The sequence below is a fragment of the Hylobates moloch genome, unplaced genomic scaffold (genome assembly GCF_009828535.3).
Source record: "Hylobates moloch isolate HMO894 unplaced genomic scaffold, HMol_V3 SCAFFOLD_19, whole genome shotgun sequence".
Lineage (NCBI taxonomy): Eukaryota > Metazoa > Chordata > Mammalia > Primates > Hylobatidae > Hylobates > Hylobates moloch.
In genome coordinates, this window is record NW_026652294.1 from 42,780,327 (window position 1) to 42,802,513 (window position 22,187).

A 22,187-nucleotide genomic window follows, 5' to 3' on the forward strand; every position below is an offset into this window, starting at 1 on the left:
GTATGTTTAGTAGAGATGGGGTTTCACCATGTTGGCCAAGATGGTCTCAATCTCTTAACCTCAAGTGATCCACCCGTCTTGGCCTCCCAAAGTGTTGGGATTACAGGCGTGAGCCACCATGCCCGACCGAGTTTCTACTTTCAACTTCTTGATTTAGACACTTCTTACCTGGATGATTTCAACAAACTGAACTCTCAATGCAGCATCACCCACTACCTCTTGCATCACCCACTATGTGAGGCCATTCTTGCATTGCTATAAAATACCCGAGGCTGGGTAATTTATAAAGAAAAGAGGTTTAATTGGCTCACAGTTCTGCTGGCACTACAGGAAGCATTGCACTGGCATCTGCATGGCTTCTGGGAAAGCCTCAGGGAGCTTTTACTGATAGAGGAAGGCAAAGGGGGACCAAGCATCTCACATGGTGAGAAAGAGAGTAAGACCAAGAGTTGGAGAGGAGGTGCCACACACTTTTAAATGACCACACCTCACAAGAACTCACTCACTCTCACAAGGGCAGTACCAAGGGGATGGTGCTAAACCATTCATGAGACATATACCTCTATGTTCCAGTCACCTCCTGCCAGGCCCCACCTCCAACATTTGACAATTTGACATGAAATTTCTCAGGGATGTATATTCAAACTATATTACCCACACAGGCCAAAGACCTTGGGATCATCCTTGGTTCTTCTTCTTTTTTTTTTTTTTTTGAGATGGAGCTTCACTGTCACCCAGGCTGGAGTGCAATGGCACAATCTCGGCTCACCACAACCTCCGCCTCCCAGGTTCAAGAGATTCTCCTCAGCCTCCCAAGTAGCTGGGATTACAGGCATGCGCTACCACACCTGGCTAATTTTTGTATTTTTAGTAGAGACAGGGTTTCATCATATTGGTCAGGCTGGTCTCGAACTCCTGACCTTAGGTGTTCTTGGTTTATCTTTGGTTCTTCTTACTCTCCACTTACTCTCACACCCACACCCAAACCATGAGAAGATCACTGTTGACTCTGACTTCAAAATATGCCCAGAATCCCACCACATCTCACCCCCTTCAAAGCACTACTGCTGAGTCACGGATATTTTTTACCTTCATAGCCACAAGACCCTTCTAACTAGTTTATTTGCTTCTACTCTTGCCCCTCTGTAGTCTATTCTCAGCTGAGCAGCCAGAGTGGTCAATTTAGAACATAAATCAGAGGCTGGGCACGGTGGCTCACACCTGTAATCCCAGCACTTTGGGAGTCCGAGGAGGGTGGATCATCTGAGGTCAGGAGTTCAAGACCAGCCTGGCCAACATGGTGAAACCTTGTCTCCACAAAAATACAAAAATTAGCCAGGCATGGTGGCATGTGCCTATAATCCCAGCTACTCTGGAGGCTGAAGCGGGAGAATCGCTCAAACCTGGGGGGCAGAGGTTGCAGTGAGCTGAGATCGCACCATTGCACTCCAGCCTGGGCAACAAGAGTAAAACTCCATCTCAAAACAATAGTGCCCAGAGTGGGCGCTCATTAAATATTTGTTGAATGAATAAATTACTGAATGAATAACATTCTGTTTAGTTTCCCAGACTGTATGCTGGTAGCACCCGAGACCAGCACTACCCTTGCGTATTTCTGCATCCTTGTATTCCTCGGTTCTACCACACTGTACCCTAGAGTCCACAGTACTCTTGCAGTGCCCCCAAAACTCTACAACTGGTTCACATCTCTGTATCTTTACATGTACCCCCACCTTGTCATCACTTCCAAGACCTGAACAATTTGTTCCCCACTGCTCCAGAAGCCCTTTCTAAACTCTGAGCAGTTATGCATTCCCTTTTCTCTGGTTCCATCCTTGAATTATGTCTCCTCTCCTGAATATATCAAGCTGTACTGCTATTAATCCTTCAAGGGCAGAGACCAGGATTCATTTTTCTTTTAGCATCAGGAACTGACACATGGCAAGCACTCTACAAATGGGTGAATAAATGGATAGGTGAATAGATGAAGGGTGGAGAGGCAAATTAACACTGAACAGTCCCAATATCACCTGCAAGCTCACAGTGGGGGTGGAGGTAATTCTCGTCAATATTGTGCACATGGTATTCATTCCATAAACACTTAGCAATGGTTATAATAATGATCCTTCTAGTAAAAATGGTATCTATGGTTCCTAACTCTGTAATAAACTCTTAATCTGCAGTTGTTCCTTTGGTATAAAAAGACCGAAGTATACCATCAAAATAGTGGTATAAGGCTAAGGACTTGAGTTATTTTGTATTGGTATCCTACTGCTTGATTATGAGAGGTTTTGATGCTAGTAATCTGGTGGGAGGAGGCTAAATGAATGTTACAGCCTTAGCTCAGATAAAAGACAAATCTATTTAGCAATGATAATTGTGTTAGAAGTAGTAATGATAATTGTAATAATGACAAAAATTAACAGTTGTGAAGTTCACAAACTTATTTATTTATTGGCTTATTTGCTTATTTATTTATTTACTTATTTATTTTTGAGACTGAGTCTCACTCTGTCACCCAGACTGGAGTGCAGTGGCCTGATCTGGCTCACTGCAACCTCTGCCTCCCAGGTTCAAACGATTTTCATGCCTCAGCCTCTGAAGTAGCTGGAACTACAGGCACATGCCACCACGCCCAGCTAATTTTTGTATTTTTAGTAGAGATGGGGTCTCGCCATGCCATCCAGGCTGGTCTCAAACTCTTGGCCTCAGGAGATCCTCCCGCCTGGGCCTTCCAAAGTGCTGCGATTATAGGCATGAGCCACCACACCTGGTCAAAGTTCATAAACTTTAGACTTATAATTTCCTTCTTAGAGCTGATCATAAATGTAACTTTATTTTTCTATAGCTGAATTCAACATGGCTCTGGATCCATCTTATTCATTTAAGAGTAGAAAGCTCTTAATATTAATCTTGCATTGCATTGTGACGTAGTCACGTCAAGTTAAAAACTTAGACTTTGGAGGTTAGTCAGTTCAGAGTTAAAACTCTCCCACAGGCCTGTTTCCCTCTGAAGGGACTTTTCCTCCTTCTCCTCTCTGTGGTGGACTTGGGTTTCCAAAGGCAGCTGACAAAGCATCCTGGTGGACTCCTCCAGTTCTCACTGGCTCTGGTGGCAAGTGCTGGTCCTACCTGATCTTTAGGTGGCATCTTCTGTTTCTGCATCAATGTCAGCTGAAGTCTCACAGCTGGTGTCATTGCATCCTTTCTCTTGGCATTGCCAGGTCCCCCTTTCCTGAGTTGGGTTTCACTTGTCCCTCACTGGCACTGCTCAGACGCCACTGTCCTCTCAGCACCTATACCTAACTCAGGTGTAGTCATGAGAAAGAGAGGGTTGTTGGATTGAAGAAATGTTTATAAAAGACCTGAAGGCCATTGCCAATTGCCTGCATATAGGACTTAATCCACACGTCTGTCTATCTGGAAACTTAAATTCAGTTTACCTTGGGGTTTTCAAATAGTCTCAGGTCATCAAACTTACCTGAAGTTGACAGTTTCATAATTCATGATGACGTATTAGGATTCTTTTGGTTGGCACTGAAAAATTCTAACTCAAATTCATTTAGTGAGAAAAAACTAAAAATGAAAGGAAGGGGAGATGGGAAGGGACGGGAGGGAAAATAGAGGAAAGAGAAAATCTTGAGATTACATGATGTCATTATCAAGACCTTTTTGATGGCAACCAATGAAAATCCAACTGAAGTTGGTTTAGCCCAAACAACAAAATAAAATAAATGAATTGGCTGGTGTAACTGAAAAGTCAGAGATAGGGCTTAATTTGAACAGGGCTGGAGCTAGAAACTTGCATGATATTCTGTACATCTTGGTTTTCCCATAGCTGAAGAATCTCTGTGACTTGGATACTCTCAGTGGCCAAGGCAGGATCAAATGACAGCTGGAATAAGCCCCACTGAAACTATAAGGATTTTGAAGGGAGAGTTCTCCAAAGGAAACTTAAACTAAGTTACCAGAATAAAGGTGAACATTTATTAGGCAGGCAAACATTACAGGCATAGGTACGACACATTTGTATCTAAAAGGAAAGCTTCCTTGAAATTCAAATTCATATCAGAAAGAGTTGGATGACTATATGGACACAGAGTAGGCAGGAAAATATCTCTAAGCTTCTGTTTTAGTCCAGTTTATGTTGCTGTAAAGGAATATCTAAGTCTGGGCAATTTATAAAGAAAAGAGGTTTATTTGGCTCACGGTTCTGCAGACTGCGCACAAAGCACGGCACCAGCGTCTGCATCTGATGAAGGCCTCAAGCTGCTTCTTTCCATGGTGGAAGGTAAAGTGGAGCTGATGTGTGCAGACATCACATGGCAAGAGAGGAGGCGAGAGAGAGGGGAGGGAGATGCCAGGCTTTTTAAAAATAACCAGCTCACAAAGGAACTAATAAAGTGAGAACTCATCACCCACCCCCACTGGAAGGGCATTCATCTCTTCATGATGGACCCTCCCCCATGTCACAAATATCTTCCACTTGTCCCCACCTCCAACATAGGGGATCAAATTTCAACATGAGGTTTGGAGGGTCAAATATCCAAATGATAACAGTCTCCAGCCCTCAGCGGAGTGTTTATTGCTGCTGATTGCCCTGGGCTTCTTCTCCTTCTCTGGCACCAGTGATGCTATCCCATCTTTCCCCAAATCCTAGAGCTGCCTGAAGAAAGTTAGTTCTCCCCCACAGGCAATGTGGGGAAAACACCCTTTTCAGTTATTCTAGTTCCTTCTCAGTTTTATGCCCAAGCTGACTGGAGCGCTGCAGAAACATCATGACTGCTCTCTTTAGCATCGTGTGCCTGGTTCTTGAAGAAAGGAGGGTCACCCACCACCACTGCATTGTCACCCCACTCAGTCAGCACCATTTACCACCACGGTCCCCATCACCCACCACCACTGTATTCTCACCTCACTCAGTCAGCACCATTTACTACCATGGTCCCGATTCAGGGGACCAGCAGGGCTAAGGAAAAGTGTCTCTTCTGTGTTTATGGCATGCTCCCTCTCAACATTCCCATCAAAGTGTGGGTGTGTCTAAATAAGGAGACCTCCAAAGTGTAGCTGGGATGTTTTAAATAAGGGAGAAGAGAAAGATGTAAAGTAACCATTTCAACTTCCCATTCTATTGCAGAAGAACGATAAAATGAACCTGAGTTATGCCTCTTCTGAAACTTGGTTGGGGGAGCCCTAATTCTGACTGATGGGACCCTCCTGTTACTCCATGTCATGGTTTAAGAGCTGTGAAGCTCCTATTCACAGTGCTGGTGGTTATTTACCTTGGGCCTGAGGTCGTAAGCCATATCTGCAATCAACAAAACAAAACAACCAAAAAAAAGCCACTTCAATTTTCTCAAATCTCCCAAGATTTAAAAAGGAACAAAAAGTTACTGGTGTGTTTGCTGACTGGAGTGATTATGCCGCTCAATCATTTTGATTTACAATTGCATCTTTGTCCCTGTAGAAATAACTCTCTGCAGCTGAACAACGGGAGATGGAAACGGATTAACCTTCCAACTTGTGAACATAAGACAAGTTCTAGGGAGCAGGCCTCCGTTTGAGGTTAACACAAAGTCTCTCGTTTCAATGAATACACAAAATTAAAGAGCATTCTCTTTTTTCCCTTCCCTTTTCTTTTGATCTGCCATGAAAAGGGAATTATCAGCAGCGTCTAAGCCTCAGTTTTATTTTTCCCCTTGTGCATTTTGCATCATAAAGCATTTGAATCTGTTTGACATGTTCCAGGAGCTCTGAAGTAACCTTTGGTTGTTGCGTGAAATAGACTGCAGAAAAATGAGAGGCAAGAGGCCGTTCTGGAATGTAAAGTTTATGGGCCGTATTGCAAATACAAATAGCTTCTTTACTTTCTAGAAATAGATAGGTCTGTGTCTTTCCTTTGCATCTGAAAAGGCCATTACACTAGGGCCGTGACTCTCAAACTTAGACGGGCATCAGAGTCACCACTAAAACAGATTGCCACCCCCAGAATTTCTGATTCAGTACATCTGGATTAAGACTTGAGAGTCTGCATTTCTAACAGGTTTCTAGGTGATGCTGATGCTGCTGGTCCAGGGATCACATCACTCTGCTGATCTGAAAGTAGATAGAAAACCATCCTTCTCTCCCAGCTCGTGAGCAGGACAGAAGTTTTCTCAGGTGCTGATATTCCCATCACTTTATTGCTACCTCTAGGTGACATATGACTTCAGAGGCTGGGCTGGATGGGAAACTCAGCTGGCCTGGGCCATTGGGATTCTTACTGTTCCACTTTAATCTGGCCATCTATTTCTAGTAAGGATTGTGTAAATAAATGAAGACCAATCACATGAGAACAATCAAAGGCTATGTATTCAAGAGCTTGCTCTAGCAAGAAAGTCAACCACCATCACTTGTGCTTAGCCACTCAAAGGCAGGCAGAAAAGTGAAAAAAATTTATAGTAAAAAGAGGGAAGGCTTCCAGTGTGCCCTGCGGTAGGCGAGCTCACTGGAAGTCCGATGTTCTATGTGATTGGTTAGGGGAGCATGTTTGGCTTTCTCTGGTTGGTCCACAGTTGGAAGCAGGGACAAAAATTAAGGAATTTGTTTATTGTTAATCAAGTCCTGGCCATTTGGAGCCAATTGCTATAGGGGTTTTTGTTTGTCTTCCTGGAATATTACTAGAGGTAGAAGTCCAACTTCCTACAAGTCTGACTTAGCAAGCTGGCTTCCTGGGCTGGTTATTGTAGAAAAGGGGTTGGTTCCTGAGCGGGTTGCTTCAGACTGTGGATCAGAGGTCAGTTTTTATATATGTTCTGTCATTGTCCACTTGGACATTCAGTCTTTCAGGATTCACAGTAGACATTCCCTTTTTGTATCTTGTTAAATCTTTGGCACACTCGACACTGGCCACTTTTACTTAAATTATGACTGATCTTTATTAAGGGCCTACTATATGAAAAGTATTATGTTAAGTACATGAAGTTTTATAAGCAATAGCAACCAGTGTCAGTGAGAAGCAGCCTAAGCTGTTTTGGCATCAAGGAGAAAGGTCAGGGCCGGGTGCGGTGGGTCACGCCTGTAATTTCAACACTTTGGGAGGCTGAGGCTGACAGATCACCTGAGATCAGGAGTTCGAGACCAGCTTGACCAACATGGTGAAACCACATCTCTACTAAAAATACAAACACTAGTTAGGCTTGGTGGCACATGCCTGTAGTTCCAGCTACCGCATTTACTATGGTGGAGAGAGGACATCCAGAGTTCCTGGAAAGAAACCCAGGTCGGGGAGCCTGGTCCCATCTGAGAGCACAACTTTGTACCTTTGTATCAGGAGCTGTCATCTATTCTGCTCCGCAGAGTTGGGTCCTCAGGTCATGCCCAACAGGCCAGTGACTAGTCCAGTGCCCACAGTCCCTCCAGTCACAACTCCTGATAAGTCCCATGCTTCTCCAATGCAGGTGGATGATCTGAAAGCAAAGCTGGCTGCCCAGGAAGTAGAGCTGAAGCAGAAAAATGAAGATGCAGACAAACTGATTCAGGTGGTGGGTGTGGAGACTGACAAAGTGAGCAGAGAGAAAGCCATGGCAGATGAGGAGGAGCAGAAGGTGGCCCTCATCATGCTAGAGGTGAAACAGAAGCAGAAGGACTGTGAGGAGGACCTGGCAAAGGCTGAGCCAGCACTCACGGCAGCGCAGGCAGCTCTCAACACCCTCAACAAGGTAGGAGGACTGTCTGCCATACCTGCTGATCCCTCAGGGGCTGGTAGACCCAGAGACCACCTTGGCATTCCCAAGAGATGCAAGGACAATGTTGGGAGGGTTTAGGGTGGGCTCCAGCTGTCACTGATTTGCTCATTAAGCAAGCAAACATTTCTTAGGACTATCTGTTCAGTTCCATGAGCTACCAATGAAATCCCAGAGATGGGAATCTTAGAACCAGCCAGAACGTGAAAAGTCAGCTGATCCAAACTCCTCACTTCATGTATGAGAAAACCAAGGCCCAGGGAGGACAGACTAGGCCAGAGCCATAAACTTAAATATTAGAGCAGAGACTTGAATTTACATCTTCAAAATCCAATCCCAGGGATCTTCCTGCTCCAGTAACCCAGGATCATTTTGCCCTTTAGGTTCTGTGGGACACACGAGCCCTTTAAGGTTTTTATGTTAAATGTTTAAGATAAGAGAATAAAATAAGATGTTGCCTCAAAATATACTTTTTAATCTATAAAATCAAAATTGGTAAGTAATTAAGTGGCAACCACATAACTGTATGTCAACTAAATTAAACTCATAAATTTACTCTGGAAGGAAGGTGGGGAGGGCATGAGGCTTAGCCATTCTTTTCTTTTCTCATTTTTCACAATTAACTTTTTTTCCCACTTGGATAACCATGGTTGAGAGGCAAAGGTGGAAGGAAAAGAGGGGGCAGTCAGACTCAAGTCATTATGGGTTGGCACCAGAGATGGATGGAAAGCTGCCCCCTTTTCTGCTGAGATACTCACATATGTTTTTTGGAGATCCTCTGCCAGTCACTGGGGACCTCACCCCTGCAGATTGCTTTCTCTGCCTTCTCCCGAGAGTTTGGCAATTCCCTTTCTTCCTTCAAATGAAACACTTGGGCAAGATCTAAAACAACCTATGGTGGCTGAGCTATGCAAATGGCTCACATCTGGTCCACTGGAGATTTCCACACCACCTTTCCCTGAACAAGCTCTAAGAGGCCCCCTAGGCCGAATACTCTGCCCACATGTCTCGGAGCTAGACCGCTATTTGTATGCACTCTAGATTTCTGGGATGTAAGTTAGACCCCAGTCCCCTGTGCCAGTCAAACTGCAGGAGAAACATATTAAGCTCACCGAGTAGTCTTTTTGAAGTCCCTCCTTCCATATTTCACGTGTAAAGGGGTAGCTGCCACATCCTGCCTTGAAGGCACAGTGAGTGGTATGCACCAGTGATCCTCATGGAAGTTTCTTCTTAATCTCTAACTTCCTGACTTTCTTACATCCTCAGTTAGAGTAAAGGGTTGAAAAGTCGCCCGTTACAGCAGTCTGAGTAATCTTTTTGTAAAACAGGTGTTTGACCATGTCATCTCTGTGTTCAGAATCTTCCATGGTTTCCCATCACATTCAGAATAAAACCCAAAGATGTCACCATGGCCTAAAAGGCCCTCCATTATTTTGCCTGTGCCACCTCTTCTGCATCAGTTACTACTCTTCTTTTTTTCGTTCTACTCCACCCACACCAACCTTCTTGCTGAGTCTCAAATGCTCCAAGCACAGTCCCACCCCAGGACCTTTGAACTAGTGCTTGCCTCTGCATGGAAGGTTCATCTTCCAAGTATCTCCATGGTTCCCCACTCTTCTTTCAAGTGTTTGCCCAAAAGTCACCTCATCAGGAAGCAAATAATAAAGGCATTCATTAATTTCAGAAAAAAATTAAGATATACAAGAAAGAAAAAATCCAAAGCGAACAATAGTTATATTCATGTGCATACTGAATGTTAATTTAACTAAAAGTTTGATATAACCATAATGGGGAGAGGGAAAGGAAGTCAGTAACGATAACTAAATATTCACATTCTACAGTAGGAAGTCACTTGATAATGTCTTAAATGAAAAAGTAGCAGCATAAGCATGTTCTTTATCAATAAGGAGTAAAATCTAGAAGTAATGGTGGAAGAAATTGAAAGTGGTGACTTCCGGAGAGACAGAACTGGCATGAAATGGGCATGTGTTTTGTTCCCAGCCTTGTAGCAGTATTACAGCTTGTAAACTATGTGCATGTGTTACTTTAGCAGAAATAAAAATTTAAAAATTTCAGTGGTTTGAGATCACAGAAGAAGGCATAGCCAACTGCCTGGCCAGGTAGGAAATAGGGAAGAGAAACCCCATGAAGCAGATAGTATAAAGATAAGTGTTTTACTAGATGGAGAAGATGGTAGAAAAGAACATCCCAGGAAGAAGCAACCTCTGCAAAGACCCAGATGAACAAAGGGTGTGGTATATCTGAGCTGTGGGTACAGAAGTGGGTGCCTTAGAAGGTGATGTGGTAGGGGAGGCTCTAAAGGTGGGTTGAACAAGACAATTAACAGTCCATCCATCACTAAGAAGTTTAACTGTAGACCAGCTCACAATCTACAGGTGGCAATTCATTACTGGGTTGCAACAGCGCTTTTTTATGAAATAGAATGGTCCATGTACACCACCTGTAGTAGGGACGAATATTGCTCCATGAACCCAAGGACTCCTCGACTATCCTTAAACCCTTCTGCACTCACAGGACTCTGGTATTTAAGGACCATTTCTCTGTTTTCTCATTATTTTCAAAGTTAACAATAAATCTTTAGCTAATATATAAAGAGTACCTATAAATCAGAGGTGGGTAGTAAGTCTCTGCACATTTTAAGTCTCCATTTTGGCAGTTTTATTTTGTTTTTGTAGCTGAACTAAAATAAATCTAGTATAACTTTTTCTGCCTTCATTTAGAAATGGTTTATCTTGCAATGTCATGGCCTCCCTCCCACCCCCTCAAAGTTACTTGGAATGGTCTATTTATTTCCCATGCATTTTTTTTTACAGTGAACTTATATCTTCTTATACAAATAATAGGTAATAGCATTTTTGTTGCTGAAAATAACTCAAGGGCCAGGCACGGTGGCTCACGCCTGTAATCCCAGCACTTTGGGAGGCCAAGGCAGGCGGATCACGAGGTCAGGAGATCGAGACCATCCTGGCTAACACAGTGAAACCCCGTCTCCACTAAAAATACAAAAAATTAGCCAGGCGTGGTGGTGGGCGCCTGTAGTCCCAGCTACTCGGGAGGCTGAGGCAGGGGAATGGCGTGGACCCAGGAGGCGGAGCTTGCAGTGAGCCGAGATTGTGCCACTGCACTCCAGCCTGGGTGACAGAGCGAGACTCTGTCTCAAAAAAAAAAGAAAAGAAATGAAATAGTATAGAATATATACGGTCAACATAAAATCACCCTTACTTCAGCCCCTGACCTCTCCTAATGATGGCTCCTATAATAATTTGGGGTGTGTCTATTTCAGCAGTTTTTCTACACATTGATATTTGTATTAATGCACATATAAAACAAATCAAATACAAATGGATATTACCAAATTACTTTCCCTCTTGTTTTACTGTATGTATTTAAGGTATGATGCTTTTGATATGCATATACATAGTAAAATGATTGCCACAGTCAAGCAAATTAACATATTCACCACCTCACATAGTTATGTTTATGTATGTACGGTGAGAGCACCTAAAATCTGCTTTCTTAGCAAATTTCCCATATACAATAATATGTGTTGGTGAAAGTGTGAAGAAATGGGAATGCTTGTGCACTGTTGGTGAGGATGCAGATTGGTACAGCTGCTATGGAAAACAGTGTACAAAGGCTTCTCAAAACATTAAAAATACAAATAGCATATGACCCAGCAATCCCTCTTTTGGGTATATACCCAAGGGAAGTGAAATCAACACCTCATAGAGATATCTGCACTCCTTTATTCATTGCAGCCTCATTCCCAAAAGCCAAAATATGGAGAAAACATAAATGTCCGTTGACATTATACAAGAAAGACATCCTGCATTTGCAACAACACCGATGAGTCTAGAAGACATTATGCTAAGTGAAATGAGTCAGACATAAACAGAAATACACTATATGGTCTCACCTACATGTGGAATCTCACTTTCCCTCTTGATACAAGATTATTTTATTTCATGCCAGTACAGGTATTGAAACCTCATTTATTTAATGCTTCATAGTACTCTGTCTTCTAATAGTACTGCATTCTATTTAATTATTTATCTATTTTTGAGCACTTAGTTTATTTTTTCCAATACAATTTTCCTTGTACATATATCTTTATTGTTTGTGTGTAAGAATTTCTCTGGGCAAACAAGAAGTACAATTGCTTGACAGAACAGCATGATAGGCTAAATAATGCCTCTCCCCCAAAGAGTTCCACATCCTAATCTCTGAAGCATGTGAATGTTGCCTCATATAACAAACGTGACTTTGCGGATATCATTAGGTTAAGGATCTTGAGACAGGGGGATTATCTGGGATTATCCAGGTGGGCCCTAAGTAATCACAAAGGTCCATAGAAGAGAGAGAAAAAAGGTCGGAAGAAGGAAGTGACGTGATGACAGAGGCAGTGGAAAGAAAATATTGTGTGATATGGGGCCACGAGCCAAGGAATTGGACAATCTCTGGAAGCTGAAAAGGGTGTGCAACGAATTCTCTACGAAAGCTTCCAGAAGGAATCAGCCCTCCCAACCCCTTGATTTTAGGACTTGTGACCTCCAGAACAGCAAGATAGTATATCCATGTTGGTTTGAGTCAGGAAGTTTGTTGTAACTTGTTATGGAAACAATAGAAACCTCTTAAAATAATATGCTCTTTTTTAAAAATACATTCCGCCAAATTCCAGTCCAAAATAGCTGTTCTTACAGTTCTGAACACTGTTCCTCCCACATCCTGGCCAACCTTAGATATTTTTAGTCACTTCAGTTTTACTCAATGAAATGACTTTTTAAATTCTCACTTTTATTTTAACTTTAAGTGGTTTCATTCTAATGAGACTGGGTGTTGATCAAAGAAAATGATCAAGGCAAGTCTCAATCATTTTAGGAGGTTTATTTGCCAAGGCTAAGGATATGCCCAGGAAAGAACGCAGAGCCACGAGAAAAATGTGGTCCATGCTTTTCCCAAAGAGGCTCTGGGAACCTCAGTGTTTAAAAGGAAAGGAGCAGGTATTGAGGAAAGAGAAAAAACATTTTTAAAGGGTGTGGGTAAGTTAACAGGCAAATGGTTGCATCCTTTTGAGTCTTTGTTCAACCGTTCCCATGTGAGAGGAGGGTAGGGGAATAGTCACTTATGCATCCATCTCGCTCAGTGAATCTGCATTTTTACAGAAGATAATATAAACATAGGGCAGAGGAAGCAATCAGACATGTATTTGTCTCAGGTGAACAGAAGGATGATTTTGAGTTATGTCCTTTGTCCCGTACCTGTGAAGATAAGCTGTCAATTTACATTGTCAGGGTGAAATTCAACAGAACTGTTTTAGGATAAAGATCTTGGGGCCCACAAGGAATTTCCTTGTGGGCAAATTGTGAGGGAAGTATGTAGCTTTTTTTATCGTTGTAGCTATTTTGTTTAGGAACCAAATGAGAGGCAGGTTTGTGTGACCCAGTTCACAGCTTGACTTTTCCCTTTGACTTAGTGAGTTTGAGGTTCTGAGATTCATTTTCCTTTCACATGGGCATCTTTTCAAATCTTTAGATTTCTTTTTCTGTTCATTACCTATTCAGATCCTATGCCCACTTTCTCACAAGGTAGTTTTCCTTCTTTTTATTTCCTTCCTTTCTTTTTATACAGTTTCTCATTATAAACTTTTGCTATGCGTCCCTTGGTGTATGTATGTTGTAATATTGTTCCCAGTCTGTTATTTGTCCTCTAACTTAATATTAACAAGTAATAAAAAAAGATTTTATAATCAAATAATTTGGGGAATTCTAGGAGAAGTCAGGGTCTTCATTATAAGCTTAATACTAAAAGTGAGAGATACAGCACATGAAAATAAAACCTCAGATTGATCTAACTTATTAATGGTGATGTAAGATATCAATGTGAAATACTAGTAAGTTGACTTTAGCAATTTATTCAAACAATATGCCACCAACTGGTAAAGTTAATTTAGTATATAATGCTATTTATGTATGCATACCCAAGCATACATTAAAAAGAAAAGCTTTGTAGTCACTGTGTTAGTCAGGGTTCTCTAGAGGGACAGAACTAATAGGATAGATGTATATATGAAGTAGATTTTATTAAGGAGTATTGACTCCTACCATCGCAAAGTGAAGCTCCACAACAGGCTATCTGCAAGCTGAGGATCATGGAAGCCAGTCTGGGTCCCGAAACCTCAAAAGTAGGGAAGCCGACAGTGCAGCCTTCAGTCTGTGACCAAAGGTCTGAAAGCCCCTAGGAAACAACTGGTGTAAGTCCGAGAGTCCAAAGGCTGAAGAACTTGGCATCTGATGTTAGAGGGCAGAAAGCATCCCGCATGGGAGATAGATGTAGGCCAGAAGACGCAGCAAGTCAGCTTCTCCCACCTTCTCCTGCCTGCTTTATTCTAGCTATTCTAGCAGTGCTGGCAGCTGATTAAATGGCACCCACCCAAACTGAGGGTGGGTGTGCCTCTCCCAGTCCACTGACTCAAATGTTAATCTCCTTTGGCAACACCCTCTCAGACACACCCAGGAACAATACTTTGCATCCTTCAATCCAATCAAGTTGACACTTCATGTTAACCATCACGGTCACCTTGAGAAATGTCAAAATGATATTTAACACAATTCAGCATCTATTCCTCGTTAAAACTCTCAGTAAAGTAGGAATAAAATAATATTTGGCTATTTCACTAGCAGATGGAAACCAATCCCAGTCCAGGAGCAAAACATTCCATCTAATGATAGAACCCAAGAGGCATTATCATTAACATAGAGAAAGTGCAATGACAGCTACAGCTCCCTTCGCTACTATAATTCAAAAATGTGTCCTAGATTGCTAGCCAAAGCAATAATAAATTTAAAAATCTTAATCACCTAAATGTTGTGAAATATCAAACATAATATTATTTATGGATGATATAAAAAATAAAACAAATAAAAGGGAAAGTTAAGGACTCATTGCAAAATAAATTTTAAAATGCAATACCTTTCCTAATATCCACAATAGCCAATTAAAAAACATATTTTCAAAATAACAACCAAAACATATGGTACAAATAAGTGTAAAAAAATGTGTTGAAACTGTGAAGAAAACTACATATCCTTATTGAAGGATATTTTAAAAGATATGAATAAACATATATACTTTGTGTACTGGGAGATTCAATTTTATAAGGATACTATTTCTCCAATTTACTTAAAAGTAAAATACTACTCTAATTGAAGTCCAATTTGATTTTTGGCATATTTGTCTCTACTGTTATAAAAGTTCTTATCATTTAACCAATTATTAAAGATCCAATAACCTACATGTTCAACAATATAAAGTTAGTCAAATAAATTATGGATATTCAGATGGAAGAAAAGTGTGCATTGTTTATTTTAAGTCATATTTGCAAAAATAATTGACAAGAAAAACTTTAAGATTTTATTTTCAGTAAAACAGTAGGTTCAAAATTGGTGTAGTGATTGATATGTATATTTGTATATATACATATATGTGTGTTTGTGTGTGTGTGTGTATATATATATACACACACACACATAGAGAGAGGGAGAGGGAGAATAATAGAGAGATATAAAAAAGAAAGCTACTGAATGAATCACACCAGCACATAATGTTTTATCTCTCGTTAATAAAATTATGAATCTTATCTTTATCTTAATATTCCACAATTAGTATATACTCTTAATAAATGGACAAAACAGTATTATCTTGTAGAACAGTTAAGAATAATAAAGAAATAAAACTGTAAAAGAACTAGAAAACTTCTCAAAAGTTTTCAGATCAGTTTTTAGGTATGTGAACGGTCTTTCTAAATGCAGAAACGAAGAACTATATTCAGAACAGAGCTGTTAAATGTGACTTCATAAAAGGTTTAAATTTCTGTAGATCACAAAATACCATAAACAGACTCTTTTGCATTAAATAGAAGTTTAGTAATTTATTATAATCTTGAAGGGAAAAGTCCAGATTGTATTTTGATATTTTATACATTAATATATTACTACAACATGAAGAAAGATTTTTTTGAAATTTTGTTTTAGTCATTTCCTTTGAAGTCACATCATGGTAACAGAGTCTCACTCTGTTGCCCAGGCTGGAGTGCAGTGGAGCGATCTCGGCTCACTGCAACTTACACCTTCTGGATTCAAGTGATTCTCCTGCCTCACCCTCCAGAGTAGCTGGGATTGCAGGCGCACACCACCATGCCCGACTAATTTTTTGTATTTTTGGTAGAGATGGGGTTTCACCATGCTGGCCAGGCTGGTCTCGAACTCCTGACCTTGTGATCCACCTGCTTCAGCCTCCCAAAGTGCTCGGATTACAGGCATGAGCCACCATACCCAGCCAGTAACATCTTTTTTTATTATTTAACTTTTATTTTAAGTTCAGGGTACATGTGATACAGATAAACTTGTGTCATGAAGGTTTGTTATACAGATTATTTCATCACCCAGATGCTAAGCCTAGGACCCAATACGGTGTGAGATTGTATTTCGTTGTGGTTTTGATTTGCATTTCTCTAATGATTAGCTATGTTGAACTTTTTTTCATAGGTTTGTTGGCCACATGAATGTCTTCTTTTGAGAAGTGTCTGTTCATGTCCTTTGTCCACTTTTTAATGAGGTGGTTTTTTTCTTGTAAATTTAAGTTCCTTGTAGGTGCTGGATAGTAGACTTTTGTCAGATCCAAGCTTGCAAAAATTTTCTCCTATTCTGTACGTTCTCTGTTCACCCTGTTGATAGTTTTCTTTGCTATGCAGAAGCTCTTTAGTTTAATTAGATCTCATTTGTCAATTTTTGCTTTTGTTGCAATTGCTTTTGGTATCTTTGTCATGATATCCTTGCTCATTCCTATGTCCAGAATGGTATTGCCTAGGTTGTCTTCTTGGGTTTTTATAATTTTGGGTTTTACATTTAAGTCTTTAATCCATCTTGAGTTAATTTTTGTATATGTTGTAAGGAAGGGGTCCAGTTTCAATCATCTACATATGGCTAGCCAGTTATCTCATCACCATTTATTGAATAGGGAGTCCTTTCCTCATGACTTGTTTTTGTCAGGTTTGTTGAAGATCAAATGGGTGTGGGTGCGTGGCCTTATATTTCTGGGTTCTCTATTCTGTTCCATTGGTCTGGTCTATGTGTCTGTTTTTGTACCAGTGCCATAAACAAAATTTTAAAAGAAATTTGCAACACATATGTGAAAAGAGTAAATATTCTCTATATATGAAAAGCTCTCGTGAATTGTACTGGGAATCTCCCATTTGTTCTGCTCCCCTCCTCTTATTGCCCCCAACCCAGTTACACTTTGCCCTTCCCAACTCTGTTCTTTCCCTAACCTGGGAGACTTGATTTGCATGAATTTACATCAATGGACTGCCTTTGCCCTCTAGGTTTTTGTGACCTTTGGCCATGCTGAGTATCAGAAGGTCATAGGAAGGAGAAAGAGAGTGAGATCCCAGTAGTCATTTCTTTGGCCTCCACCTGCCCTCCGCTAACGGTTCCATTACAGCTCGTGTAGGGCTCCTTCTCCAGTGGGCGCTCTCTCTCTCTCTCTCTCTCCAGGTTCTGCTAGCCCCTCCTCTCCCTTGTCTCCTCAAGCCCAGAGTGGAAATGGAACCACCCCAGCTCCGCTCACCCTAACATTACTAGCCCAGAGTAATGTACTCTCTCGTAGGTCTCTTCAGTCTACACTTTCATAAATAGTTCCTTTAGTTAACTTTCCTCAAAAGAGCTAGTGTGTTGTATCATCATTTTGCCTGCAGAAACCCTAACAATTACAGTAATCAAAAAGACAAAGATAAATAGCCCAGTAGAAATGTAGGCAAAGGACAAGAACAAACAACGCACAAAATAAAAACTCCGAATAGTTTATCAACGTGAAAAAAAAATTTAGCATCACTAGTAAATACACATATATTTGCATAATATGCATACGTTAATTAAACCAATGTTGTCATCTTATTTTTAATCTATCCTTTTTTTTAATTTAAATAATATTTTCCAGTGTTGAAAGGATGGGAGTGCATATAGGTTGTCTCAAATACTGATGCTTGGGATTGAAATTTCTGAGAAATAATTATTACTAGTAATAATTTAATAAATTGAATAATTGAATAAATCGAATAATTATTAAATAATTTAATAATTATTAATGATTTGTACAAAGAATACTAAAAATGTTTTTACCCTTTGACCCAGCAAATCCCACTTCCAAGAAAATTGCCATAAGTTACTAAAATTTTCACAAAGATTTATATAGAACAACGTTCAGCAAAGCATTATCTGTGAGGTAAATTCTGGGAAATGACTTACGTTTTTAGAAATTAGATAAATTTTAGAGAAAGTGTGGATTGTCCATATACAGACTTTTTAAAAATCCTCTCTAGAAGAACCAGTGACCTTCTCTCACACCTCTTATCAGTGGTGTGATCTTGGCTCACTGCAAGCTCCGCCTCCTGGGTTCACGCCATTCTCCTGCCTCAGCCTCCCGAGTAGCTGGGACTACAGGTGCCCACCACCACGCCCAGCTAATTTTTTGTATTTTTAGTAGAGACAGGGTTTCACCTTGGTCTCAATCTCCTGACCTCATGATCCACCCGCCTCGGCCTCCCAAAGTGCTGGGATTACAAGCATGAGCCACCGCGCCCGGCCACCTCTTTGTAAAAGTATTCATAAGTTCTGCCTACACTAGCTCCAAAATATGTCCCAAATCCAATCACTTCTCACCATCTCCCCTGCAAAAAGCCTGGACCAAGCCAGCTTCAGTTCCCTGCCTAGACGGCTAAGCTGCCTCCTGAATCTCTTGTTGCTCATCCACCCTCCCCTGCCACAGTGTGTCCACACTGCAACAAGCATATCTCAGAGCATAAGCCACATCATTCCATTCCCTGCCGAAAACACACCAGTGGCTTCCCAGTGAAATTGGAGTAAAATCCATACCCCTCATACCCCTCCCCATGGCCTCCGGAGCCTCTGGTGGTCTGGCTCCGACTGCCTCTCAGCCATCCTCTCCACCACTCTCTGCACTGTCCTCCCCACTGTACATCACAGCCAAGCTTGCTTCTGCCACAGGCCTTTACACTTGCTTGCTCAGCAGCCTGGAACAGTCTTCCTGCAGTCTGTAGAGCTGGCCATTTCCCATCATTGAGATCCCAGTGAAATGTAGCTTCTTGAAGATGCCTTCCCAGAGGAAGAGACCTTCCTAGCTAACTTGGCATCATGACATTCTAATAATTCTGTCTCATGAACCCTTGTGTTTTTCTCAGTATTTAAAATATCAAAGATGTATCTCTTTGTTGCCTGTCTCCACCACCAGAATGAGCAAAAGGACTTTGCCTTTCTTGTATCCCCATCACTCACACTGAATGCCTAATACATACTAAATAATATTTGTCCAATGATGACTGCACACATATTGATTCATTCATTTATTCACTCAACAAAGACTTTTTGAGTGCCCTTCCTATGCCAGGCACTGCTCTGGGTACATGTGATACATCCATGAGGGAAGATCCCTGCCTCTCTGAAGCTTATACGCTAGCAGAAATAAGAGGCAAGAGATAATAAATACAATTTCAAAGTGACTTATATAATGTAGTAGAGCACGACACATGCTGTGGGGAAAAAAGAAAAATGTGGAGTAGAGTAGGAGAAGCAATGAGGCTGGGCATCTGGAGAGGTTGGGTGGGAGGAGGCAGAGGTGGTAGGCCTTCTTAGGAAGGAGACATTTGAGAAAAACTTGGAGAAGAACAAATGCATCAGGCAGATATTTGGGGAAGAGCAGCCACACAGCTAGAATAATAGTCCTAAGACAGAAGTGGAGTGGAGCCCAGAGCGCCTGTGCCTAACAATTTCTGCCATCTGAGAAATGTTTCTCCCAGGCTGGGCATGGTGGCTCACGCCTGTAATCCCAGCACTTTGGGAGGCCGAGGCAGGCGGATCATTTGAGGTCTGGAGTTCAAGATCAGCCTGACCAACACAGTGAAACCCTGTCTCTACTACTATACAAAAACTAGCCAGGTGTGGTGGCGGGCGTCTATAATCCCAGCTACTTGGGAGGCTGAGGCAGGAGAATCACCTGAACCCAGGAGGTGTAGGTTGCAGTGAGCCAAGATCATGTCACTGCACTCTAGCCTGGGCGACAGTGTGAGACTCCATCTCAAAAAAAAAAAAAAAAGTTTCTTCTAGCCTTGTGTTTCTATTAGCACCATACTGCTATATCTGCCTGCCCCATGCGAACTGGCTTGAGGGCCCATACTTAACCAAACAAGATCTTTACCCAGGGCTTTTTTAAATTTTGACTTGCATTGGATAAAAAGTCTCTTTCCCTTCTCTTTCCATCCAGTCACTCAACACATATTTTGACAAGCATTTACTACGTAATTTCTTCTGTTCTAAGCACTGGGGCTTCCATGGTTAGCAAGATAAATGGGAGTCCCTGCTCTCATGAGGGGGAGAGATAAAGTAAGTCAACAAGGAAAAACTGAGAATCGTTTCGGGTTCTCTGAAGGAAATCATCATGGCTCTAGGATGGGAAATGACTAAGAAGGGGAGGTTGGTGGGTAGAGTCTTACAGGGTGGGGGTCGTTTAAATTGAGGTTGTTTTGTCGTTGTTGTTTGAGATGGAGTTTCATTCTTGTCACCCAGGCTGGAGTGCAATGGCATGATCTTGGCTCCTTGCAACCTCCGCCTCCTGAGTTCAAGCGATTCTCCTGCCTCAGAGTAGCTGGAGTTACGGGCGCCTGCCATCACACCCAGCTAATCTTTGTATTTTTAGTACAGATGGGGTTTTCACCATGTTGGCCAGGCTGGTCTCGAACTCCTGACCTTAGGTGATCCCACTTCTCAGTCTCCCAAAGTACTGGGATTACAGGCGTGAGCCACCGTGCCCAGCCAGAATTGAGATCTTGGTGGATGCAGAGGTATCAGCCATGCAAATGTCTTAGGAGGAAGTGTTCCGGGCAGGGACCTGAGGTGGCAATGAGCTTGGCAAGTCAATACACTGAAAGAAGGTGATCACAGCTACAGCCTAGTGAGAAAAGGAGAAAGTAGGCCATAGAGAGTTAGACTGTGTGCCTTCCAACATGAAGAAACTGGGGTGTAAAAAAGCAACCCACACACAGGGAGACAGGGAAGGAAGAGAAAGTCCACAGAGCCCTGCCGACAACATTCAGAATGGGATTCCACTCATCATACTGCCAGCTCCATGCCTGCCCTTGCCAGATACTCAAGTGAGAAAATCTCCCTCTGTACTTCATCTAGGGTTTCTGTCACTAAACCCAAAAGAGTCATGATTAATTTATAGATATATATGAATATGAAAAAGACTGGAAGGAGAAGAAGTTATTGTACATGGAAACATTGACAGTGATATATCTGGGTTATAAAATTCATTTTCATCTCTGTACATTGCTTAACTTACGCTGTTTTAAAATCATGGCATTCTTTGGTTACATTTGTATTTTCTCACTTTGCCCTCTGTCACCTCAGGGGGCCGTGACGACAGGTGTGCTGGTATCCCTCTCACACCTGTGCTGCCCACCTCCCTGCCCTCACAGGTGTATTGAGACCAAATGTGAATTCCATTGCAAGAATGAAAGGAGCATTTGCCACAGTACTTCCATTCGGAGCTAGAAATAATTCTCTTTGTTTGTGGATCAAGAGCACCTCAAATTAATTTGGCATAAGAATCTAATTTTTGAAATCAAGATTTCCCCCCACTGACAAAGTTAGCGCCATAAGCAAATGGTTTCACAGCATTTTAAGAGCCTCCAGCTATACTGGGGCTCCACTGCCCTAATAGGAAGCGATAGGGAGCTGGGTGTGGGAGTCTGCAATGTACCTTTCACGGATATTTCTTTCACCTGGCAGACAGCCTAATGCTTAGCTGTCTGACCCACGACCAGGGGGTCCCTCACATGGGAAATTTGTTTATATTGGTGGATCCCCTTGTGGCTCTTGTCCAATCCACGTCCAGTTTATGCCTGCCTGACCATCACTCTGAGCTGGGAGCTCAGCCCAGTACCAGGATAAAACCCAGCCTGGAGCAGCCCCTGGTTCTTCAGGTGGAAGGCACGAACTCAGTACACCACCACAATAGGAAACACATTCAAACATTTTTACTTACAGATCCTGAGCAGAGAGAATGCAATGAGTTGGGAGGGTAGTGCTCTGTCCCTGGGTCACGAGAGGTAGGAATGAAGAGTGAGGCAGAGAGAAAGAGAAGTGCATAGAAGTGCATGGCAACCGGCAATATATGTAAGAGATATATATAAGAAAGTGTGTATATATATATATATATACATAATATATATATATGAAAGTGTGTATATATAAAAGAAAGTAGGATGTATATATAAAAAAGAAAGTACATATGAGAAATATATTTCTCATATTTAATGTAAGATATATCTTATGTTAATATATAAGTATATATAAGAAAGTAGGATGTGGG

At 41.6% G+C, this 22,187-nt stretch overlaps 1 protein-coding gene across 1 annotated transcript in view; it reads left to right on the top strand.

Moving 5' to 3' along the window:
• Positions 1-22,187, top strand: part of DNAH9 (dynein axonemal heavy chain 9) — a 370,372-nt gene that overhangs the window by 224,035 nt on the left and 124,150 nt on the right. Inside the window, exon 49 of the mRNA XM_032140114.2 lies at positions 7,440-7,700. Coding sequence (XP_031996005.1) covers positions 7,440-7,700 — 261 coding nt within the window. The remainder of the gene's footprint in view (positions 1-7,439; positions 7,701-22,187) is intronic.